Source organism: Aulonocara stuartgranti (genome assembly GCF_965226115.1).
Source record: "Aulonocara stuartgranti genome assembly, chromosome: 8".
Lineage (NCBI taxonomy): Eukaryota > Metazoa > Chordata > Actinopteri > Cichliformes > Cichlidae > Aulonocara > Aulonocara stuartgranti.
Window position 1 is genome coordinate 26,414,841 of NC_138959.1, and position 21,934 is coordinate 26,436,774.

Sequence of the window (21,934 nt, forward strand, 5' to 3'; positions counted from 1 at the left end):
ATACACAAAACAGATAACCAGTCTCAGAAATGTAGAGAACTAACTACTAGTATCAGAGGTTATGTAATTTTTTATTTAATATTCCACATGGAGGCCTCTTCTTACCCAAACTAAAGCTTTCACCGGCCTGAATATGTCCTAGTTATCACTCCATGTCTCCATGTCAACAACTTTTTATGAACCCTCTTCTAAATATAAACTACACTCATGAATAAACATGTCTGATTACAATATTTACTCTGCTAATAAATAATCCTTAATGATTTTTAATCTACAACTTTCTTTCTAAATAACTTGCTCATAAAAACATATCCAAGTGTATGCATTAATTCATGCATGAGCACGAGTAATTAATAGTGGTAAAGTTCTATTGTGAATGCCACAGTGTGAGGTTTTATTTAAGGACTCTTTGTCTGGTGCTGAGACTGTGTTTTGGGAGAATGTAAATGGATGATAAATCTTTGAAGTACAGAGCTGACAACCTTCCCAAAACCCTCCTCCTCTCTGTTTTCCTAAACCAGAGCTAATCTCTCCTTTCATCTCGAGCATGGGGGCGCTGACAAAAACATATATTACTAACAGAGCATGTGTGAACAGTAAATGTATGAATCTATGGGGGATTGGGGAGGGAGAAGATGATATGAAGAAATAACAGGTATTTTTCATTTTGCCAGCTTAAGGACATATAGAGCTGCTGAAAAGGAATTAGAGGGTTGAGTCCTGTGTCACAGACCTGTTAACAGCGTCAATGGCCAATATTATGTCCCACCGCAGGATCCTGGCTACTATTGAAAAGCGCCTTCAGCTATTAGAAAAAACAAATCTGTCCATGAGCTATTAAGTAAGCTAGCACTGTTAGAGAAAACAGAAACCATCAGTTTCCATCAGTGTAGGAAAAGTACCAGCTGATCTGAGATGTATATTTAGATCCCCCTTGTTCCTCCTACAGTATCCTCGGCCTTATATTTACTTACTCCGTGTGTAACAGGTAATGAGTCAGAACAGGAAGTGTGGTGTCATGACTACCTAAGTCAAGGATTTCTCTGTTAGCTTAGTCATTCATCTTCATTAGCTCATTCCAATGAAACTCAACAACTGAAATTATGCGCTGCATGTTTCTATACTAGGACCAAAACACAAGCACTTAAAGGGCCAGTACTCTGCTAAGTGGTAAGCCATTTTCACATGGGAACTTAGGGTAAAATCAGGAGAATTCGTTTAGGTTAGGTCACTGCTCAAAGATGCCCTTTCCCAAAACACACACTGATTCTATTCATGCTTATTATGGAAAGAATTTATAGGCGTAGCCAGGTGCCTTCTAATTGGTTGGTCACAGAATCTCATCTCTGCTTTTCATGTATGATATGTTTCTGTTGGCTTCATCAGGTGGTGGCCTCCAGCTCACACTGTAGTGGTTCACAACCAAGTGTGAAAGAAATTAGAATCGGCACCTCCAAGTCTGATGCCATCGTCCACAGCCGTAAAAGGGTGATGTCCACTCCAGGTCAGGGCCGAGTTACCTGCCCCAAGTGGAGGAGTTTAAGTGAAGGGAGCTTTGGGTGGTGACCAAAAGAACAAGAGTGTGGATGTAAGCTGCGGACATGAGCTTTCTCCGAAGGGTAGCTGGCCTCTCCCTTAGCGATAAGGTGAGGAGTTTAGCCATCCTTGAGGGGCTCAGAGTAGAGCCGCTACTTCTCCACATCCAAAGGAGCCAGCTGAGGTAGTTCGGGCATCCTACAAGGATGCCTCCTGGGTGAGGCCCCAGGGGAAGAGCCAGGACACGCTAGAGAGATTATATCTCTCAGAATGCCTTGGTGTTCCTCTGGACAGGCTGGAGATGGTGGCTGGGGAGAGGGTGGTCTGGGCTTCTCTGCTTAAGCTGCTGCCCCTGGATAAGCAGAAGAAGATGGATGTAACAATGATGGATAGAATATAATGTATTAATTTTGGGGTGAAACTGTATAGCAAGACTTAATCATTTTGGTGAACTGGTTGGTTAAATATAATTGAAAGAAAGAAAAAAAGGTTCATAATTTTATTTTAAGGGTCTTCCTGCATGTTTGCATTTTTTCTTTTCAAAATAATAACAGTGAAACACACCAGATTTTCCACTAATTATCAATATATACCAATATAGCTCTATCTACACCAAACAGTTTTCTTTAAAATAAAAGTGATTTACTTTGCTTCTGGCTCATATAAGTAAAAGAAATAATGAACAAATGGGTTTCTGAGACTAGAATCAGATCAAAAACTTCCTTTTTCTGCGAACTTGACCGTCGGGGTTGGCTATTACCTTGATGCGGTTCTAATGCTGTTTTCCGGCTACCAAATGATGCAGTGCCTGTAGCTGTGTGGAGTGTTGACCCAGGCAAACCCATAGACAGGATGTTCTAGAGCATCCCCGGGCTACAGCGGGCTCTTTTGCTGCAGCCTCACCCTATTTGTTTTTCCAGTTGAGAGCTACCATTTGCTCCCACCATCTATCCCTCTCTGCCCAGCCATCACTCTGGATTAGCAAGAATGTAAATGCAAGGAGGATGTGTGCACATGTTCTGTACATGGGTTTGGACATTTACAAGCTGAGTACTTCAAATACATAATATTTAACATAGGTAATATTTCAAATATTCCCTGCATTAAAGTATCACAACCGATACAGTATATGAAAAGTAATATAAAAATAATTATATTCAGTTAATGAGCACATGACTTAACAGGTTATGTGCTGTATTCACATATATCTATAATTTTCTGCCTCAGGGCTTTTAAATAAGTGTCTTTAAAGCATCCTAACACTATGCTGCCTCCTTACTAAGAAATGTTTGTACTCTTTACCTGAAAAAAGACCAGATCTCCAACTCCCGAGCACAGTACTGCAGGCACTCAGGCTTTAGAGATCCAAACAGTTTATGCGGCAGCACTGCAACCTGTTTAAGCTTCCACATAGCACCTGTCCTGTCTGGTAAACCATTTGCAGGAGAGCGTAAACATTTGCAGGGCTGTGTTTGCCTAATACGTGTAAGAATGACACCCATCTCCATCTCTACCTCACCCCGCTACTATGTTTCTAAAAGGCGAGCTTCAGCTGAGGTGCTGGTGTGGAGAGATACATTAATCACCGTGCCTGACCTCCTTCAACCTTCTCTTGAAATTCACTCCGTGAATTTATGGCTGCTTGTTTGGGACTGAAAGTCAAATTTATCAAAAATGTTGTTAACATAAGGTCAGTTTGATTCATGGGAAAACAGGATATGTTGTGTAATTATATTTCTTTCTCAACCTTTTTAGCTTATTTTAAATGTTTAAATGAGGTTTTAAGGAATAATATAAATGACTATTTACGTTATGACAGTATAACTTGGAATCCTTGGAAAGTGCAACACAGTCAGAAGATAAATGGCATTTCTTAGGAGCTGAGAAAATAGTCAGATCATTTATATATCCCCAAAGTCAAAGTCTGTGATTGAAAATAGCGTGTTTCCAACACTGCTGTAAGAGTTGTTAAAACACTTTTGGGAAGTAATTAATCAAATTCTAAACTAACTGACAATGATCCTGAGGATACTGTAAAGTACGGTGGCCCTGAGAGGCCAAACAGACTGCAACTTAAGAAAACACCAGCAATAAGAAAAATGCTGCAAAAGCACACAAAACACAACGGAAATAGGAAAAAAGAAAACAGAAATAGGAAAAAAGAGATTTCCAAAAGCACAAGGGAAGTGTTTCTGGGGAGACAATAACCCGACGGACCAGCTGCAGGAACCAAAATATGCTAAGAATTGCACTGGGAGACACTTAAAAGAAGCTGAGGATCTATCAGTTTTGTGAGGAAAGAAAAGATGAGAGGTAAGTGTGTTAGACTAAAAATCCATCATCAGCGTTATATGATAAAACACGCCTACCATGTTTTGGGTTCCTGCAACTGGTCTGTCCGGTTATTGTCTCCCCAGAAACACTTCCCTTGTGTTTTTTCCTATTTCCGTTGTCATGTTTCCTATTTTGTTTTGTGTGCTTTTGCAGGGTTTTTCTTATTGCTGGTGTTTCCTTAAGTTGCAGTCCGTTTGGCCTCTCAGGGCCACTGTAGTAAAGAGGACCAACTTCCTGAAAGTTTATGTCAGCATGGTGCCACACATGCATTCATTTATGCAGCACACTCACTATAACTGACAGAAATTTCACATGAATGTTTTTCACACCTTATGACACAAAGAAATTTAAAGCTAGTCTGGCCAGTGTTAAAATATACTGAAACTCTGAGAATTAGCACCTAAATCCGTTCCTCACAGTTTTGTTGAGCATTTTATCATTTTTCAGTTAAATTACTTTGGTTTTATGACTCTGGCATTTATATTTTTTTGATAATTAGTAAGACAAGAATTGGACTTCGAATGATATAATCAGATGAAACATATCTTTCAAATGAATATTTCTGTTGCTCTTTGTCTGCTGAATGAAGAAAACGGAATTTGCTAGCACTTTAGCCGTAATGCCTATAGATATAGTATAGATAGATAACATGCTTTAACTTAGTCTGTTACCACAAACTGGACAATTGAATTAATAAATGAAACTTTCTTTGTACTTTTAATTCAGCTTTTATATTTTTATGAATACTTTTTACTTTTTTATGAGTTCATAATTTGTTTCATTTATTATTGGCTTGTACCAGCATAAGAATGCGATGATACTCATAGATAACATAGACTGTGACATCACCCACTAGTTTTTGAAGCCCCGTTTAGAAGCATCAGTTTAGGCCTCTAAATGTTGAGAATGTAAAATTCTCGCAAATATTTTGTTAGTTGAAAATTACTGTGTCATTTCACAGGAGAATTTTGCATGGGCTTTTTGGTAGCTCAAAATGAACACAGATACTGAATATACAGTGAATAATACTGTTTTACCTCAGACACACAGCTAGACGCTGCTCTGGGTCAATCAGCTCTTTAAAATTTTTCCTCTGCCTCCATAGATGTGGTCCCAACTCTGCCAACAGGAGCTCAAGCCCCCCCCCCCCACTGAAAATCTCCTTGCTGCTGAGCTGTTGTTTGGAAACAACCAACCAAGCTCATCATCGCTTGATGTCTCCCTATTTTTTTTCATTGTGCAGGATGTTTTTGCAGAAATGCTATGGATGCAGTGTTTATACATATTCCATGACAAGTTTGCATCCAAAAATATTCAGAATTTCATGTTGTTTTTTTCACAAAACATAAATAATATGACAGTGTAATATAAATAGTATTAACCTATATATTTCCCATTGTTAGCATCTTGGTGTTTTGGTGGTGGAGGCGATGAGAGAAAGTTGAAAATGTCGGCCAAACAAGAAACACATTTGTTTATTTAAAAATCTCCTCCAGTCACTTTCTCATGTCCTGTTGTTCTTTACTGTGCAGTAATTGACAGGTGCCATGGTTACCTGGAGCCCTGTACACCGCCCCTCTAATTTTGCTCTCGCTTTCTCTCTCTCTTCTGCGCCCAGGTCTTTGTGTGATTGGGCTTTGAGAGCAGGTGTGATCGGGGGCTGCAGCAACTGCATCATCACACCTGTGTGTCATTGCCTCTGCCTAACTGGCTTTTGAGCTATTCGTTGTCAGGCTGTTCAGCTTGGCTTTGTGGTAATTTAGGGCTTGTAAGTCTAAATATTCAGAATTGTTGTTTTCCGGGTGATTCACACTCTCATCTCCCAGGAATCCCTGATTGTGCGTCCCTTCAGTTTGCTGCCTTTGTCAGAACCTCATCTCATGGATTTACTTCAGTTTGGACTTTGAACTATGTAATTCACCCTTCCAGCTTCATTGTCTCAAGGGAGCCAGAGACTGTGCTCCTCAGTTGACTCACTGAAACTGCAGGTATATTGACTTTCTTATTCAAACCAGAGTTTGTGAATTAAACCTTTGAACTGTCCTGTGACTATCATGACAACAGCAGTCACTGCTGACCACCACAACCACATCTAACACCTTCACATACACACCTAACCTCTGTTTTCAAATGTCTAGAAAAGAGTGTCCTGTTGCAATCAGTCGTAAATCCTTAACAGATCATTTAGCATGCATTTACACTATCAATATGTTTGTGTTTTATGGGTAAATGTATGCATGGTTTGTATTTTACTGATTTCAATTCTGGATATGTAACCAGCAGTGTATTTCCTAAAACTAAAATAGAAAATTGGACTTACTAGAATGGGATTTATACAGTTATTTTATCCATTTTACTCCACTGCCTTTACTAGTAGATCGCTATCTCACAATCACTTTCTTGGTAAAAGACTCAAAGTGGCTCTCAGGTTTAGTGAAGCTCTCATAAATGGAACCAGAGCACAAACCATGGGAGAGGTTTCGACCATTAAGTGGGTTTGAAATGGCCACATTTGAACTCTCACATTACCTCTTCAACAGCCTCTTCTCTTCCTGCTGTCCAGCTATAAATGAGAATCCCTCCACACCAGTACCCTAAGGCCATACGTCTGCTGCTTGAGACCGCACACTGCTATTTAAATCTTTCAAATTGCACTGAAAATTCTGATGTATTTTTCCTCTAGTCTAAACCTAATCTCTACTGTCTGCAGGCACATAGTGTGCACATTCAGCCACAGCTCTGTATTGCCAAGCTTACAAAGCTGGAATAAAAGGATCTTACTGTTAGTTTGCATGTCATGATCATAAATAATGCAAAGCTTGGTGCACTATGTCATCCTGAAAGAATACACACAGATAGATAGATAGATAGATAGATAGATAGATAGATAACTCGATATATATATCCCGATAGATGTATAAGTATTTTCTCTAAAATGGATTCTGTCACGTTCATATTACAGTAAAATTCTAAAGTAACATGTAACAAATACACAAATCTGAGGTTTTTCCTTGAAGTTGAAAATAGGTAAATATCCCATTCTGAGTCACTTTGCTGCCTGGGATATCTCTTGATTTCACCTTCCTTTTGTTAGATAATTTTGGTGATTATATTTGTATATGTGTGGTGTGAGATTACATACACACTCAAACGGCCTGTAAACGGCCGTTGAAGATCGTCCTAAAGCATCTCAATAGGATTTAAGTCCAGACTTCAACTAAGCCGCTCCAAAACCTTTTTGTTTGTTTGTTTGTTTGTTTGTTTGTTTGTTTGTTTGTTTGTTTGTTTTAGCTATTCAGAGGTGGACCTGCTGGTCTGTTTTCTATCATCGTCCTGCTGCATAACCCAAGTGCACTTGCTCTTCAGGACAGAAAGTGATGGCTGGAAAATTCTCCTTCAGGATTTTGTGGTAATAAACAGAATTCATGATCCCATCAGTTGCAGCAAGTTGTTCAGCAAAGTGCTGCAGACATCACACTACCTATTATTTTAAATGTCAATAATCATCTTATTTTTTATTTTTTAAATATTTTTTATTTATTTTATATTTTTTTTTTTTATTTATTATTTTTTAACATGTTCAATGTATCATTTCTGGCATGTCAAGTGTACAGCACTTTGTGTTCAGCTGGGGGCTGATCTGAAAGTGCTTTATAAATAAATTGCTTGCTTGCTACCTCCACCATGTTTGGTGCTCTTGGTCTCTTTTTCTGAAAGGCTGTAAAAGTTTTATGCCAGATGTAACAGGACTCAAACCTTCCAAAAGGTAACTTTTGTCTTATCAGTTCACAAAATATTTTTCCTAAAATCTTAGGGAAAATCATAGCCTCTTTCTTGTGGTTGTGTCATGATTACTGGCCTCAACTGAGACAAGTGGCATCTGCAGCTCTTTAGATGTTCTCCATAGTTCTTTTGTGACCTCGTGGATGAGTCATTCATGCGCTCTTGTAGTAATTTTAGTAGGCCGGCTGCTCCTGGGAAGGTTCACCACTGTTCCAAGTTTTCTCCAAGTTTGTGAATAATCACTCTTACTGTGGAGTAAACTGAAGTCTTTGTTGCGTAGCTGTTTCTTTAGATTGTGGCTTTTAGCCTGGTTCCCTTGTCAGACAGTAATCTCTCCTAGGTGTGGCTAGTGAAATTGAGCTTTCCAACAAATGTGGTTAATCACAGTTAATCTATGATTGGTCACAACTTTTTTTACTTCAGTCTGGCAGGTTTGGATAGCTTTTTTCCCTTAATAAATGAAATCAGATTTTTAAAACTGCATTTCTTCGTTTAAAATCAAAATGTTCTGAAACATGTAACTGCTTCTAAAATACAATTAACTAAGAGGTCACAAAAGAGCAACTGCTTTTTCACAGGACTGTACGTGCATGCGTACATACAGCTTTAATACATCATCAAGCGCCTTGAGGCAGCTGTTGTTGTAAATTGGTGCTATTAAATAAAATCAAATTGAACTGAACTGAAATGGAATTTATTTGTCAGTGAGAAAATTCAGAATGCAATTATTAGGTTATGAAATAAGAATTCATCATATGCAAGGTTTTTTGTGATCCGTGTGATGTAATAAAATTTTATCTCTCGTTTTGTTTAAGTTTTTTCTATCTGCTGTAAAAAGTCATGAGAAAGTTGTGGCTTAATTAGCTAATTGGTTAGTCAACTAATACTGTTACTACTTCCTTTCTGATTGTGAAATTAGCTTTTGTCAAGTAAAAATAAATTACGCAAGGCGATTTATTCTTAATGATATACTGAGATGGGTTTTTAATGCACCAACCCTGGCTCTTTGCTCTCTAATTTGCTCGTCTGTGTTTGGCTTCTGTGGATGTTAGTTTACACTAGATCCCCATTAGTGTCAGAAATGCTGGGTGATGCCCAGTTACTGTTTGAGCTAGTTAGACAGAAGGGAGCAGTTGTGTCTTCTCTTTTTGTCACAAGTTAAGGTGGTATTTGCTTGTGCTTGTATGTGCATTGTGATTTTTTTCAGTGCATATGCGCATGAAATCCCAGTGAATGCTGGTACAACAGTGTGTGACCAGTTTACTCCTGTGTGATCAGTTTTCCTGGACAACAAAGTTAGTTCATTTATACTCTTCTGGGGCCTTATCTTCATTGGTTAGGGGAGGACTGGGTGGGAGAGGCAATCTGTCGGTGAGGATCCACAGGCGTGTTCAGCTGCTCTGTATCTATAGGGAGCACAGACAGATCCACCTCAGTCCCAGAGCTCTTCGTGAACAGATGAGAACTTGGTTTTACCCTCCATGAAATCTGTTATTAAAAAGTAATATAGTAGCTAATTGAAGAACTAGAGTGGAAGCATTTGCTGGATCTAAGGAACTCTAAGGATAACTGGTATAGGTGGGAGACCAGCTTTGAGCACAATTCTTTCAAATCATCCTTCCGTCGTAACAAAATTTTCGGAGTTTCTTGGAAGGAGGTCAGGTTCAAATCCACTCTTTTTGATGCAGTGAAGCTGGAACAGCAGTGCAAAAAAGGAAGTACGGCGCTAAAGCAAGGATGAGTGAGAGGCCCGACAAGCCAAAGCGAAAGGCATGAGGTGGCAGGAAAGCCAAGAGACCAGACACCAATTGATTTCAATGTGAACACAGAGCCATGCCGGCTCCAATGCCAGCCTGGAACAAGAGGACCAAACTCCTGCTCACACTGCTCTTTATCATCTACAGCCATCAGGTAAACTGTACATACACACACATTTGAGGCTTTTCTGTGAAATTATAACCAGACAGAAAAGCAGTATTTATCACTGAGTGTGAGAGCTGCGTCACACTTAATGGAAACGTCTTCTATATTTGATTCAAACGATCATTTTGCAGCACAAAATAACAGTAACAATGACAGCTAACAGTTGTCTGTGGAGACATCTATAATGCATTGTGTGATCCGTCGGGCTTTTATGTATTTTCTGCAGCGTTTACTTGCCTTTAGCAACGTGCTCAACCAACTTGCTATTCTTGAAAGGATAATCTAGATTTATTGTTGTTGTTGTTGTTGTTGTTGAAAGAACTTAAAGCAAAGCTAACATCTGAGTCCTTGAAAGGTTTTGGGTTTTTTAGGGGGGTTGGAGCCTTTGTTTGAGTTTAAAGGAGGTTTAGGCCCACAGGAGACAAGAGAGAAGACAGTGAGACAGCTATTCCTTATATTCCTCTGGATGGGTTTTTGACAAGACAACCCTCAGAGAGTCAAAACGCTCTCTATCAGCTGGCTCACATGGGACATTCTGAGCGGCACAGGCGGTTGCCTAGTTCAGCTGTTGCTCTCATTTTGATGTGAAGCTTGGAAGTGTTCAACCAAGATAAGATAGGTGAGCTAGATATCATCTATAAAAGACGGGGTCTCAAATACAGGAAATGCTGACGTCTCACTAATGAAAGCAAATTAAGGGGGAATTATAATTCACTCTGTATATGTCACTGAGGCCGGAATAAATACACAGGTGTGTGTTTGCATTGCTGAAGGCATGGCACTAATGCAGTGAGCCAGGTTGATAAATTGCATGTATCAATTGAAGATTAAACTAAGATGAAAATGTTCCCTCAGTCACAGATGCTGCTCCTGATTAAATACTCCCACCAAGTGGATAAAAAAGGATACTGCAACAGTGCCTTCATCTGCAGGCTGCAGATACTGTGAAAGATTCAATCTTGCAATCATTAAATTAAATAGACAATTCAATTAAATGACTGTAGCTAACTGTAAATCGCTTTAATTTAATCAGCAATGAACGAATGAATAAATAAACTTTCATAATATTGAACAACTGATTGAATTTTCACTTAATTTGAAGCAAAATTAATTAGCAAAAACTTAAAATTAAACTGTGCTCCTTTCATAAACTCCTTCTGAATAACTTAATATGGTAAATATGCAATGATTACACAGGATACTAAGCATTCACTTAAATACATAAATGAATCATATGATGATGACGCCTCAGATCAGGAAACATTTTTCCAATCATCGGTTGTCGTTGCCTTCTCGTTGACTGGAGTGGTACACTGGGTGGTCTTCAGGTGTTGCAGCCGTTTTAAGGATCAATGCATTGTGTGTGCTCTTTGGCATACAGTCCTGTCAGCTCAATGCACGCTAGCCATTCTCCTCTGGCATCAATAAGGCGTTTTTGCACAGAGAACTACTGCTTACTAAATATTTTCTTGAGATGATTATGCAGGAACGTCTCAGCAGATCAAAAGTTCTTTTCACCAACAACCATGGCACATTCAGAGTCCCTAATTTGCCTTTGTCCACGTTCTGATGCTGGGTTTGACCTTCAGCAGGTTCTGTTTTCCATGTCTACATGTTTAAAAGCATTGATGTGCTGCAGTGTAATCGACTGATTAGATATTTGTATTAACAAACTTGGCTCATCCCAGTGTCAGCTGAAAAACATATGCAATATATAGTACGTCACATGGTTGCTTGGAAATAGCCTCCAGGCTGGTCCATGCAGACCAGACAGTAGTTTCACCCCTCTGGTCTCCTAATGGGGTTTTTTGGTGGACAATTTATACTAAGTTTACTCATAGAAAACCCATGTAGACACCTCAAAACGATTGTTGGACCTGTAGGCACACACAGTCATGTTTGCTGGCACATTATTAATAATAAGAAAATGCCACTAACAAAACACGATTGTTGTAAAGGACATGAAAACAAAGAAAATGTTTGTGTCACAGAAGGTGTTTCAAACCTCATTAAAATGAAGATTAAACTGAATCTTATTGATGCACTTTTATACATGTTATCCCTGTTGGCCTTCCTGAGCTTGGTTAGAGGTTCTTTTTTAAAATGCTGCACTTAAAAATATTTAAAACCTCCGAAATTGAACTACAACAATCTGAAGAAACAACACCATAACTTCATGTTCTAGACATCTACATTTGGTATTGTGTTGAACTAATATCTTAAGTTTAAAACTCATCTTTACTTTCATGTAACACAAGTGTGTGCCATAAGATGGTGCAGTTAGTCAGTTAGAGAAGTCATTAGGAAAACATCCTTATGTGTAAGCGTGCCTTGGTAAAAGAAAAAGACAGCGTCTCACATCTGGGCACACCCATAATTAAACAATTTTAGTAAATGGCCTGTATTTGTATAGCGCTTTACACATCCATTCACACACACACACACACACACACTGGTGATGGCAGCTACATTGTAGCCACAGCCGCCCTGGGGAGCACTGACAGAGGCGAGGCTGCCGGACACTGGCTGCCACCGGGCCCTCTGACCACCACCAGTAGGCAGTGTCTTGCCCAAGGACACAATGACCGAGACTGTCCAAGCCGGGGCTCGAACCGGCAACCTTCCGATTACAAGGCGAACTCCCAACTCTTGAGTCACAAATCGCCCCTAACTGAAAGTTACTTTTAAAATGATGGGTTGTCTTTTCTTCTCGTGATTAACTATATTCCAAAATGTTATTCACACAACCTGTCTGTTAGACTTTTAATTAAATTTTAACTGTTATTTTTTAATTTTTGTTGTAGTGGGCAAATTTGAGAGAGTTTGGAGTCCATGAATTTCATTACCAATAAAGATGTTCCCCTGATAAAAACCAATAAGTCAAATGATCAGCGTTTTGTACGATGTACTGTTTATGTGGTCTTTTATATAAGCATCTTAAACAATTCTTTCCCAGATATCATCCTGAGCGAAAACATATCAAATAACAGTTTTTCTCTCACTTCTTTCTCCATCTGAATGGAAGGTAACAGGTTCACTGCTTGAAAGTCTGATTGCTAAGCGGAATGAATACTCGAAGAACTGCAATAAAACTCTGGTAGCGAGTGCACTCTCAATAACTGGTAAGCCTTCTGCAAGTCTTCATATTTGTCATTTTTTATTACCTTTACAAAATCCTCAAGCATTATTTTTATTGCAGGAAACTACTGCAAAGGAGCGTTTGACATGTTTGTGTGTTGGCCCCACTCTTCTCCTGGAAATGTGTCCGTCCCCTGTCCGTCTTTCTTACCGTGGATCAGTGACGGTAATGTTGTTTTATCCGAAACAAATCACATACACATTACAGTGCATTTAAATGTCAAAATCAAAACAGCTAATTACACAGTCACACTTTAAACGTGAAAAAGAAGAAACATAGTCACAGTATTATTGCCTAATGGTCATAATAAACTCTTGGAACTCTGTCCTGAGCTGTAACCCACTGTTACACAATTTAAAATGCTTCTTCTCTTAAATATACACTGAAATAACATTTTTCATGTTTTTGCCAATAGTTGTAGGTTAATAAAGAATTCTTGTATTCTTTATTAACCATGGAAAAAAGCACAGGTTGCATTTAGGGCTGTCATAATGCCACAATTTCACTTCACAATGATCGGAGTAAATTTGTCGTTATTTTATGTTTGTGTGTATGTGTGTGTTTAAAGTGCATGTATTTTTTTTGTGCAATCTCAAGTCAGTTTTATTCAAGTTGAATTTTCCATGGAATTATTTTCTCGATAGTAAGACAGGGGGAACTATACATGCAGAAGTAATTCAAAATCACCCAGCTTCAAATAACCATTGTTATAACTCAGCACGATTCAATTTTGATATAATTTCATGCTAAATTGTTGAACTGTAAGTGACACAGTCCCTTAGGGGAAAATAAATGTTAGCATAGACTGCTACCCCTCTAATTTTGGACATCAGATGACATTTTTCCAGTATGTCCCTCATATTTAGAAACTTTATGAAAGACTGAATATAAAGATGTGCCCTGAAGTACTTTAACATTTCACATTTCTTAAATCTACCACCAGAAAATGATACAGAATATATCACAATGAAGTTTGAATTCTTGACCTCTTCTTCCAAGGAGAAGAACTGCCTACCCAGAATAAATACAAAACAATAAACGTAAAGTAATTATCTCCCCTCCAAGTCAGCCTTTTTTCTCACTGAGCTGTCAGAGGAAATAATGCCCATCCATGTTTCTTCCATTTACCTCCAGACAATTCTAGGAGCGCACATAGAGAATGCTTGGAAAATGGGAGATGGCGACAAATGGAGAACTCCTCCGAGCCCTGGAGGGATGTCTCAGAGTGTGAGGAGCACCATTACTTTAAAGACAAGGTGAGGGAAAGGGTGTGTATTACATAGTTTCCCTTTAGGTTTTAACGCTGAAAGCGAGGTCTCTATTTTGCAATTTGTTTCTTTCTCTAGGCGTAAAAGTTCTAGAAAGACTATAAGGGATTATTTTCTTGATTGTCCTTAATCAGAATTTTTGTGCTAAAGAAGTGTAGCATTGCCTCCGTCAGTTTTATTGTGTAATTATATCTTTTTCCAGGAGGATGAAATGCTGCGCCATACAGCCCTCAGGCTCATCTCTGTCATTGGCTACTCCTTGTCTTTGGTGTCTCTCATATTAGCCACTCTGCTAATGGGCATGCTAAGGTTTGAAACAATTTTTTAATGTTCAGAAAAATAAAGTTTATAAAGATTTATGACAACTTTGGTATTAACTTTGAACCTTTGGTCATCAGATCTTGTGTATGATTACATGATAACATTTTTTACTAGATCATTATAGAGTCGAGCTGCCAACTGTAGACCGTAGTTCACATGTATAGAGCTGCCATATTTAGTAAACCTGGCATGCTTGCTTTATGTAAAGGAAACAAAAGCTGGAAGTTTTTTAACAGATCTCCACAGACTTCAGTTGCAATATGGATGCTACATTTTGGCACTACATTTGGATGGTAACTGAAGATATCCTTTAGGCCTAAAAACATCTACAACATTCTGCTTCCACTCGGCAGGATACAGCTTCTATAATTCTGTTATACCACTAGCAAAATATAGGATGGACTTATTAACTTCAACTGCATTGATTTTATGCAGAGGATTACAGGACTTGACAGTTACCCACTAGGAAGAGATATTTACAAGCCTGTGGAGACAAGTTATCATTTTTAATTACATTAAAAGCCACAAACATTTCCATGTACCTGTGAGAACCAAGAGCATTTTTCATTTCCACTTATGTTATGTCATGTGCCCTCAGTAATGCTTTTACAGTTGCACAAGAAGGATCAATGGCTTTTTCAAATTGCTTCTGTATCTTCTTACCAGGAAGCTCCACTGTACCAGGAACTACATCCATATGAATCTGTTTGTGTCATTCATCCTGAGAGCTGCAGCTATCCTTTCTAAGGAGATCATAATGCACATCATGTATTCCAACCTACCAAAGGACGACCCTGGATGGAACACCTACTCGAGCTCTCCGGTACACTAACCATGGTGTTTTTTCTAAAGACTGTTAATAATGTCTTCTTATTTGTTTCTGGTTTTCAGTGGATACAGTTCTGAGACTAATCTACCTGAAACTTACACTTTAACAGATAGTGATAATGTGCAGATTGTCCAAGGTGTGCATGGAGTACTTTGTGGCCTGTAACTACTTCTGGCTTTTGGTGGAGGCCATTTTCCTTCATACGCTGCTCTTCACTGCTGTGCTGACCAAGAGGTGTCTGCTGAAGAAATACATGCTGCTAGGATGGGGTGAGTCAGACATGAACTATTTGTGTGTATGCTTTTATATTAGGAAGTAACCTGAGCCCAAAGCTCACTTTTGTCCAGATAAGTCAAGGACGTGGCCATATTAACATGTTCACACAAGAATGAACAAACAAATGAACATGGTAGCATGGAGAGAGGTTAGCCAACTATGGCTCGTGGATCTGAGAGCAGACCACAGCAACCTCCCTGAACAGGGTCCATAAACCATCACAGTGACAGACATCCAAGAAAGGTTTGCCAGTATGAAGAGTTGGACAGCACCAGGCCCTGACATGGGTCACACTTATGGCTGAAGAAGCTGACTGGGGTTACATGAAGGGACCGATGGAATCTTCGATACCAAACATCCACATTGACGGCGAAATAATGTAGCTCAGTGCTCCAACTTTCGGAAGAAGGGAATGCTCTCATAGCTAGAGATTGATGAGGTACAACACACATGCTACAGCAAGGGGGAGCCAGGATGGCAGGTCAGGGGAGAGATAGCATCACCCCCACCCGAGATTGGGTACCAAGCCCAAAGTGTGAATGAAGAAGGATTGTTGAGTATGAGAGGAACTGACCTGAAAGACAGAATCATGGCAAAGCTTGAAACGTGGATCCTCCAAGACTACGTGAAGTACCCTCAGAAGACCTACTAGATGGTGTGAATGCAGCACGATGGACAACTAACAAGCTGATCTACACTACGGCAGCAGTGATCAGTGAGATGCTTGGCTACAAGTTGAACAGCCACAAGGAGCAATACCCTCCATGGAGAATGCGACTAGAGGCTAAGATCAAGGTAGCACGGGGGGAGATTAGCCAACTATGGCTCGTGGATCTGAGACAAGACCACATCAACCTCCCAGAACAGGGTCCAGTAACCATTACAGTCACAGATATCCAAGAAAGGGTTGCCAGTATAAAGAACTGGATCAAGGCAGTATATGGTTGAATTAAATGTTAAGTTAGGTATTTCATCATGTTAACTCCACAATGGTGCAGTGGTTAACTAAGGTTCTGGGTTTGAGTCTGCTTGCTCTCTGTGGAGTTAGCATGTTGTCTCTGTGGTTGCATCGGTTCTCTCCATGTGGGTAAAAACTGAATGGGTTTCATCTGTTAGCAGGATTATTTGTCCAAGTCAGAAACATTTCCCGTGGCAGTGAAGGTTTCATGCACTTGTAGTGCTTCAAAACTGTGAGCAATAGCGTCTTCTTGTGTAGTTTGATTCATGTGCACTTAAGTGTGATCTGTTAATCTGAAATGCTCCAGTTTCAACTACCATCTCATGTCATTGGTGTTTCAGGAACTCCGGCCTTGTTTGTGACACCATGGACAGTGGTCAAGATTTTATATGAAAACACAGAGTAAGTCTCTCAATACATGTTTTATATTAAAATAATCAGTTTAACAGACTGCTGCTTGACTCGTAAACCCTTTATTCCTTAGATGCTGGTCCATTATTAACAGAGGGTTCTGGTGGATCATAAAGGGCCCGATCACTTTATCAGTGTTAGTAAGTCAAGTTTCTCAACAACCTCTACACACTTTTCAAAGAACCATAGCACAGTCACATTGGTTACAGATATGTCATGTGGCTCCAGTGGTGCTTAATTAATTAGTTACTTTCCCCCTAATTTTCTCCATGTAATGGTTTATGCCTCGTGTTGGCATGTGATATGATGCTACTATAGTCACAAGTATGAATGATATTAGCCATCTTCTTACTTTGAAGCATTTCCAACACACTTTTAGTCTTTTTTAATGTGCATTTCATTTAAACCTGCTTTTGTTGTATATTGCAGGTTATTTTCTTTATCTTCATTAAGATTCTGATGTTGCTGCTGTCCAAGCTGAAAGCAGATCAGGTGAAATTTACCGACTACAGATACAGGTATTTAAGATTTTACTGCTTCCCTGTCTAAATGTCAGGAAACAAGCTTGACCTTGAGAACTGTTTCCAAAGTCTTATTCTTAAACTGGTACAGCAGACTCCTGGCTTACCATTTAAATGTTAATCACTCACCATGTGCAGCACAAATTCAAATGTCACCCCCACAGCTCTGACCATAAATGTCACACCACGAGGGAAAATCATGCATATAAATGTACACACAGGTTATATAATGTTTCTTATTCCCTTAGATTTAAAAAGAGCAAAGGATAACTCCACTCTAAAAATGCTCATACTCATTCTCAATGATAAATGTATTTGTTTATGGACTTTAGCTTGGCCAGAGCAACACTGGTGCTGATTCCTCTGCTTGGAATCCATGAAGTAGTCTTCACTGTGCTGATAGACGAGTGTGTAGATGGAAGCAGTCGCTATGCTCGGAACTTTGTCAACCTCACCCTCAGCTCATTCCAGGTAACACCACTAATACAAATTATCCACCTGATGAGAATTTTATTTTGTTCTAAAACTGCATTATAACTGCTATTTGTTGCGTACAATCTTTTTTAGGGGTTCTTGGTAGCTGTTCTGTACTGCTTTGCTAATGGAGAGGTATGTTTTTCTTTTGTCAGTTACAATAAATGCAGTTTTGATATCAGGAAAATTGTATAGTAAGAACTGAAAACTTAACAAAAAAATAAATTTAAAATGCACAAGTTCTTGCTTTGTTGCCTGAAAGCTTTAAAGCTTCTTTCTTCAGTTTCTGCAGTTTAGCAGACCACATACCTGCTTGTACTTCATAATATAACCCCAGCTTGTAGTAGGCTACATTAGCCTCTATGGTCTGAGGTTCTCTGAGCTTCTATAGTGACATATCACTGAACAAGGTAAAGACTGACAAGATAGTATCCTCATTAAAAAAAATCATGAGGCGCACAACTAATCAAAATAACACCAAAGTGGAGCGTGCAAGAACAATTGTTCACAAGGGAAAGTGGTGACCATAAACCGTGAACTACCACAGCCCCCTCGCCCCAACTAATAACACTTGAAACCAACAAATGAGATAATTGGCCGGTCAGAGGAGTGTAACGGATGCATATAAGAAATACATGGGCCATTTTTAAATTATACTAAATGTCTGTGAAGGTTCTCAGTCATCCAGGTCATCGTAGTCTAAGGTGCTTGGAAAAAAAGTGTCTGGACTTCTTTAAGTTTCTTGAAGACATTTCATCCGAGAAGCTTCTTCAGTTCTAAGAGCAACAGTCCCACAGTTTAAGCCCTATGAGAGTGTCCCCCAACAGGGTCATGGACCCCCTATTGATCCTCTACCTAATCACACAAGGTGTGAAAACAGATGTGGGTCACAATCAGCCGAGGTTTCGGGTGAACCCATTGTGAAACCTAGCCCCACCCTATCATGTGATTTATTGAGGTCAAATGGCCCAAGACACACAAAAATTTGTAGCCCAACTTTGGTTAGAGGTTTCTAAAAAATCTTGTGAATGTGACAGCTCAAGAATTAAGTCGCCTAAGATTTTCAACTTGATGCTATTGGTGCATCTAATAAAAAATGTTGGACAAGATTAAATTGCAGTGACATTGATCTCAAGGCCAGAAATCAGAGGTTACGTTTTCTGAAAATCTTGTGATTTTAAAAAAACTTGCGTACAAGGCAGTCAGTAACTTGCAGCAACTCCAAAAAGTATAAATCCGAAGCTACGTGCCATTATGTACATGTATGTAAATATATGCCTAATGGACTGCTATAACTGGGAACCTTTATCTTTAGGTACAAGCTGAACTAAAAAAGCGCTGGCAGCTCTTCTTGTTCACCAACCACTTCAAGGTCAGGACCTGTTTTCGGGGAATGCCCCTGAAGCACCTGTGGAAATGTACTCGAGGACATCATCCGCGGTGCTCTCGGCAAAGTGACTCCTATGACGAGGGCGGCATTTCAACAATGCACCCCCACCTGCTCCAGGTGGCTGTGCACGGCAGAGGCAGAGTACTCGGAAAAGGAGACGTTAAGGGTCAAGCGCTGAATGGCTATGATGTGACAGGACTTGAGTTCCTCACCAGGAAGAGTCTATCCAGTAGCGATGGTGAGATGACGCTTGGGGAAACCATGGAAGAGATTCTGGAAGAGAGTGAATTCTGATATACATACGTTTTCAAGATTGGATCACCAACCAGAAAACTTGTTTGTTTCAGAGCAGTGGTCCAAATCCTCAGTCCCCAGGCCTTCGCTGACTAAGGGGACACCAAGGTAGACATAACTGCACAATGGGCAGGAAGTTTAAATGTATGGAGAAGAGGTTAACAGACACCCTGTGAGAAAACGTTTGCATTGAGATTGTAATTCGAGCATTCTTCGAAATAAAATAGATTTTTTTTCATTCAGGGTGAATTTTACAAACTTGCAGTATAGAACGTGTTTACTCTAAATTCACCAGAAGACAATTTATCCTGCTGCATTCCCAGCCACTAAGATACACAAGCTTCATCCATGGCTATAAATCCATTAATCAGATTCTTATGTACTTACAGTATTCAGTGAATTCCACACAATTGCAGGCACGTAATGTTCACCTTTGATATTAGTACTCGCACAGTTAAAGTTATCCTATACACAAACAGCAGTGTTAAGCATTTCTCTGTTTTATTTACACAATATAATATGTCAGGCCAGTTATAAATATCCATATGATACATTTGGATTGAATTGTGTGTATAAATACAATGTATTTGTTGTTTTAATGTGAATATGTGCAGAATGTTTTGCAGGCTTTTCATGTTTTCTATTCTTGTGAAGCTCAAAATGTATCAAAGGTGATGTACAGGTACAGTAAAACTATAAGATGATTTGTACATGTAGTGTCACAAAATATGATACTGATCATATATAGAAATAAAACGGCAGTTAAAGTGTAGTTGTGTGCTTCTTCTCTCACTATCTGGGCCTGAGACACTGCGGTTACATTTTCCAAACAGATTCAGTTACACTGAAATGGAATTTCATGCATGTGCTTGAAGAGTCATGTGAAGTGACACAGAGAGTGCACAGTCTCATAGTTTCATTTATTGATTTATGTTCATGGACACAAATTTTCCTTTTTCCCGTGTACACTTACATGGTAAAGGGCTGCCATGGAGACTAAAGTCAGTTTGTGAGATATAAACAAAATTATTTTTATCATGTTCACAGACATGAACTGTAGTGCTTCAAGTCTGAAAGAGCCGCACAGTCCACCCCAGGAGTCGGGAGGAGCGGTAGCAGCTTGAATCACACACAGGACCACACTTGGGGTTCTTATACTTGAACTTTATTTAGATTGGAATGAAGTGGTGACTGAAAGTAACTACATAATATGACATCAAAGCAAAGTAACCATAGAAGGATTCAAAACAACAACAAAGAAGTTAAAATTGACAAAAATGATTTTATGACGGGAGTATTCACGGTGTGCTGCATTCACAAGTCACTGAATTCATATAAGCTACAAACTCACAGCTGACACTTGTTCCTGTGTGACGTTCCTCAAATAAGTCAGAACTGACCTGGCCTTGGCTTTTGTGTTCTGATGTGGTAAGGCACTGATAAAACACACATTCCCAGACACAAACCCAGAGAATAGGTTGATCAGTGTGTTTGAATACCTACTGTATATGTAACAGGTTTGGATTTTTCCCCCTAAATAATAAATACCTTCATTTAGAAACTGCATATTGTGTTTACTTGTGTTATCTTTGTCTAATATTCAAATTTGTTTAATGGTCTCAAACATTTAAGTGTGACCAACATGCAAAAAAAAAGAGGGAAAGCAGCAAATACTTTGTCAGTGTTTGTACAGTAACATGTAGCTTGGCATTAGTGTCTGTGGCCACTCATTGTGAGAACGAAAATTCCCAGCCTACTGTCAGAATTACCCTTTTCCAACACTGTTACTTGCACTACTACCATTACTTGACCAACACCTAGTTTTAACCATAAAGATGGAAGAATAGAAGCTAGTTATTTTGGCTCTTGTCTATTATATTTCTCCCTTCCTTTCTTTTATGTGCCTTTTTTCACTCTTATGTGTATCCATTCAGTCTGAGCCCAGATTTAGGCCTCTTACCACCAATAAATGTTGCTGACAGCCAACATAAGTGGCATTTCTTTTAGTAGTTCTAGCTGTTAATTACATCGCCCTCAGCACAAAATCCAATTTGCACCAAATTTCATACAGTTCTACTCCAACAGTTATAAAACAGCCAGCACTCAGCATCGGTTCAGCACCATCTACGTTTAAGTGGTTTCAGATCGTTCCTTCCAGCTATAATTTCCATCTGATTTTAATCATAAAGAATGACGGTGCTACACCTGATTTACACCTACTTTCCTATAAATCTTGACACACCTTCACTTTGCCTGTAGCATCGCCCTCCATGGTGCAACCATTTTCATCAGAGGTTTATCATTCCATAAACTAGCATTACAAACATGTCTGCAGAAATAGCTTTCTGTTCATTCACAAGCGTTCCTGTGGGCTGAGAACATAAAAAGCAACAACAAAAAAACATTAACAACAGAGAAGGCCCAGCAAGAGCCATGGTATACATACAGGTTACCCAAAATAGTTAAAGCCGGAAAAG

At 39.2% G+C, this 21,934-nt stretch overlaps 1 protein-coding gene and 1 long non-coding RNA gene across 4 annotated transcripts; both read left to right on the forward strand.

Moving 5' to 3' along the window:
- Positions 1–3,730: 3,730 nt before the first annotated feature.
- LOC309713332 lies at positions 3,731–7,216 on the forward strand. The gene is made up of 3 exons (XR_014278571.1): positions 3,731–3,849; positions 5,489–5,858; positions 7,162–7,216. It is a non-coding gene; the product is annotated as an uncharacterized lncRNA (long non-coding RNA).
- Positions 7,213–20,313, forward strand: glp2r (glucagon-like peptide 2 receptor). Of its 3 annotated transcripts, none has more exons than XM_082544888.1 (14): positions 7,213–7,279; positions 9,342–9,564; positions 12,602–12,698; positions 12,776–12,880; positions 13,850–13,971; positions 14,186–14,292; positions 14,971–15,127; positions 15,243–15,402; positions 16,709–16,769; positions 16,852–16,918; positions 17,208–17,296; positions 17,632–17,770; positions 17,867–17,908; positions 19,089–20,313. In XM_082544888.1, the coding sequence occupies exons 2-14, from the start codon at positions 9,487–9,489 to the stop codon at positions 19,455–19,457; spliced, it is 1,593 nt and encodes a 530-aa protein (XP_082401014.1). In that variant the 5' UTR covers positions 7,213–7,279; positions 9,342–9,486; the 3' UTR covers positions 19,458–20,313. The 3 variants fall into 3 exon arrangements, with proteins under 3 accessions (XP_082401014.1, XP_082401013.1, XP_082401012.1); XM_082544887.1 differs by lacking the exon at positions 7,213–7,279 and adding an exon at positions 9,078–9,231; XM_082544886.1 differs by lacking the exon at positions 7,213–7,279 and having other exon boundaries at positions 9,078–9,564.
- The last annotated feature ends 1,621 nt before the right edge of the window (positions 20,314–21,934 follow it).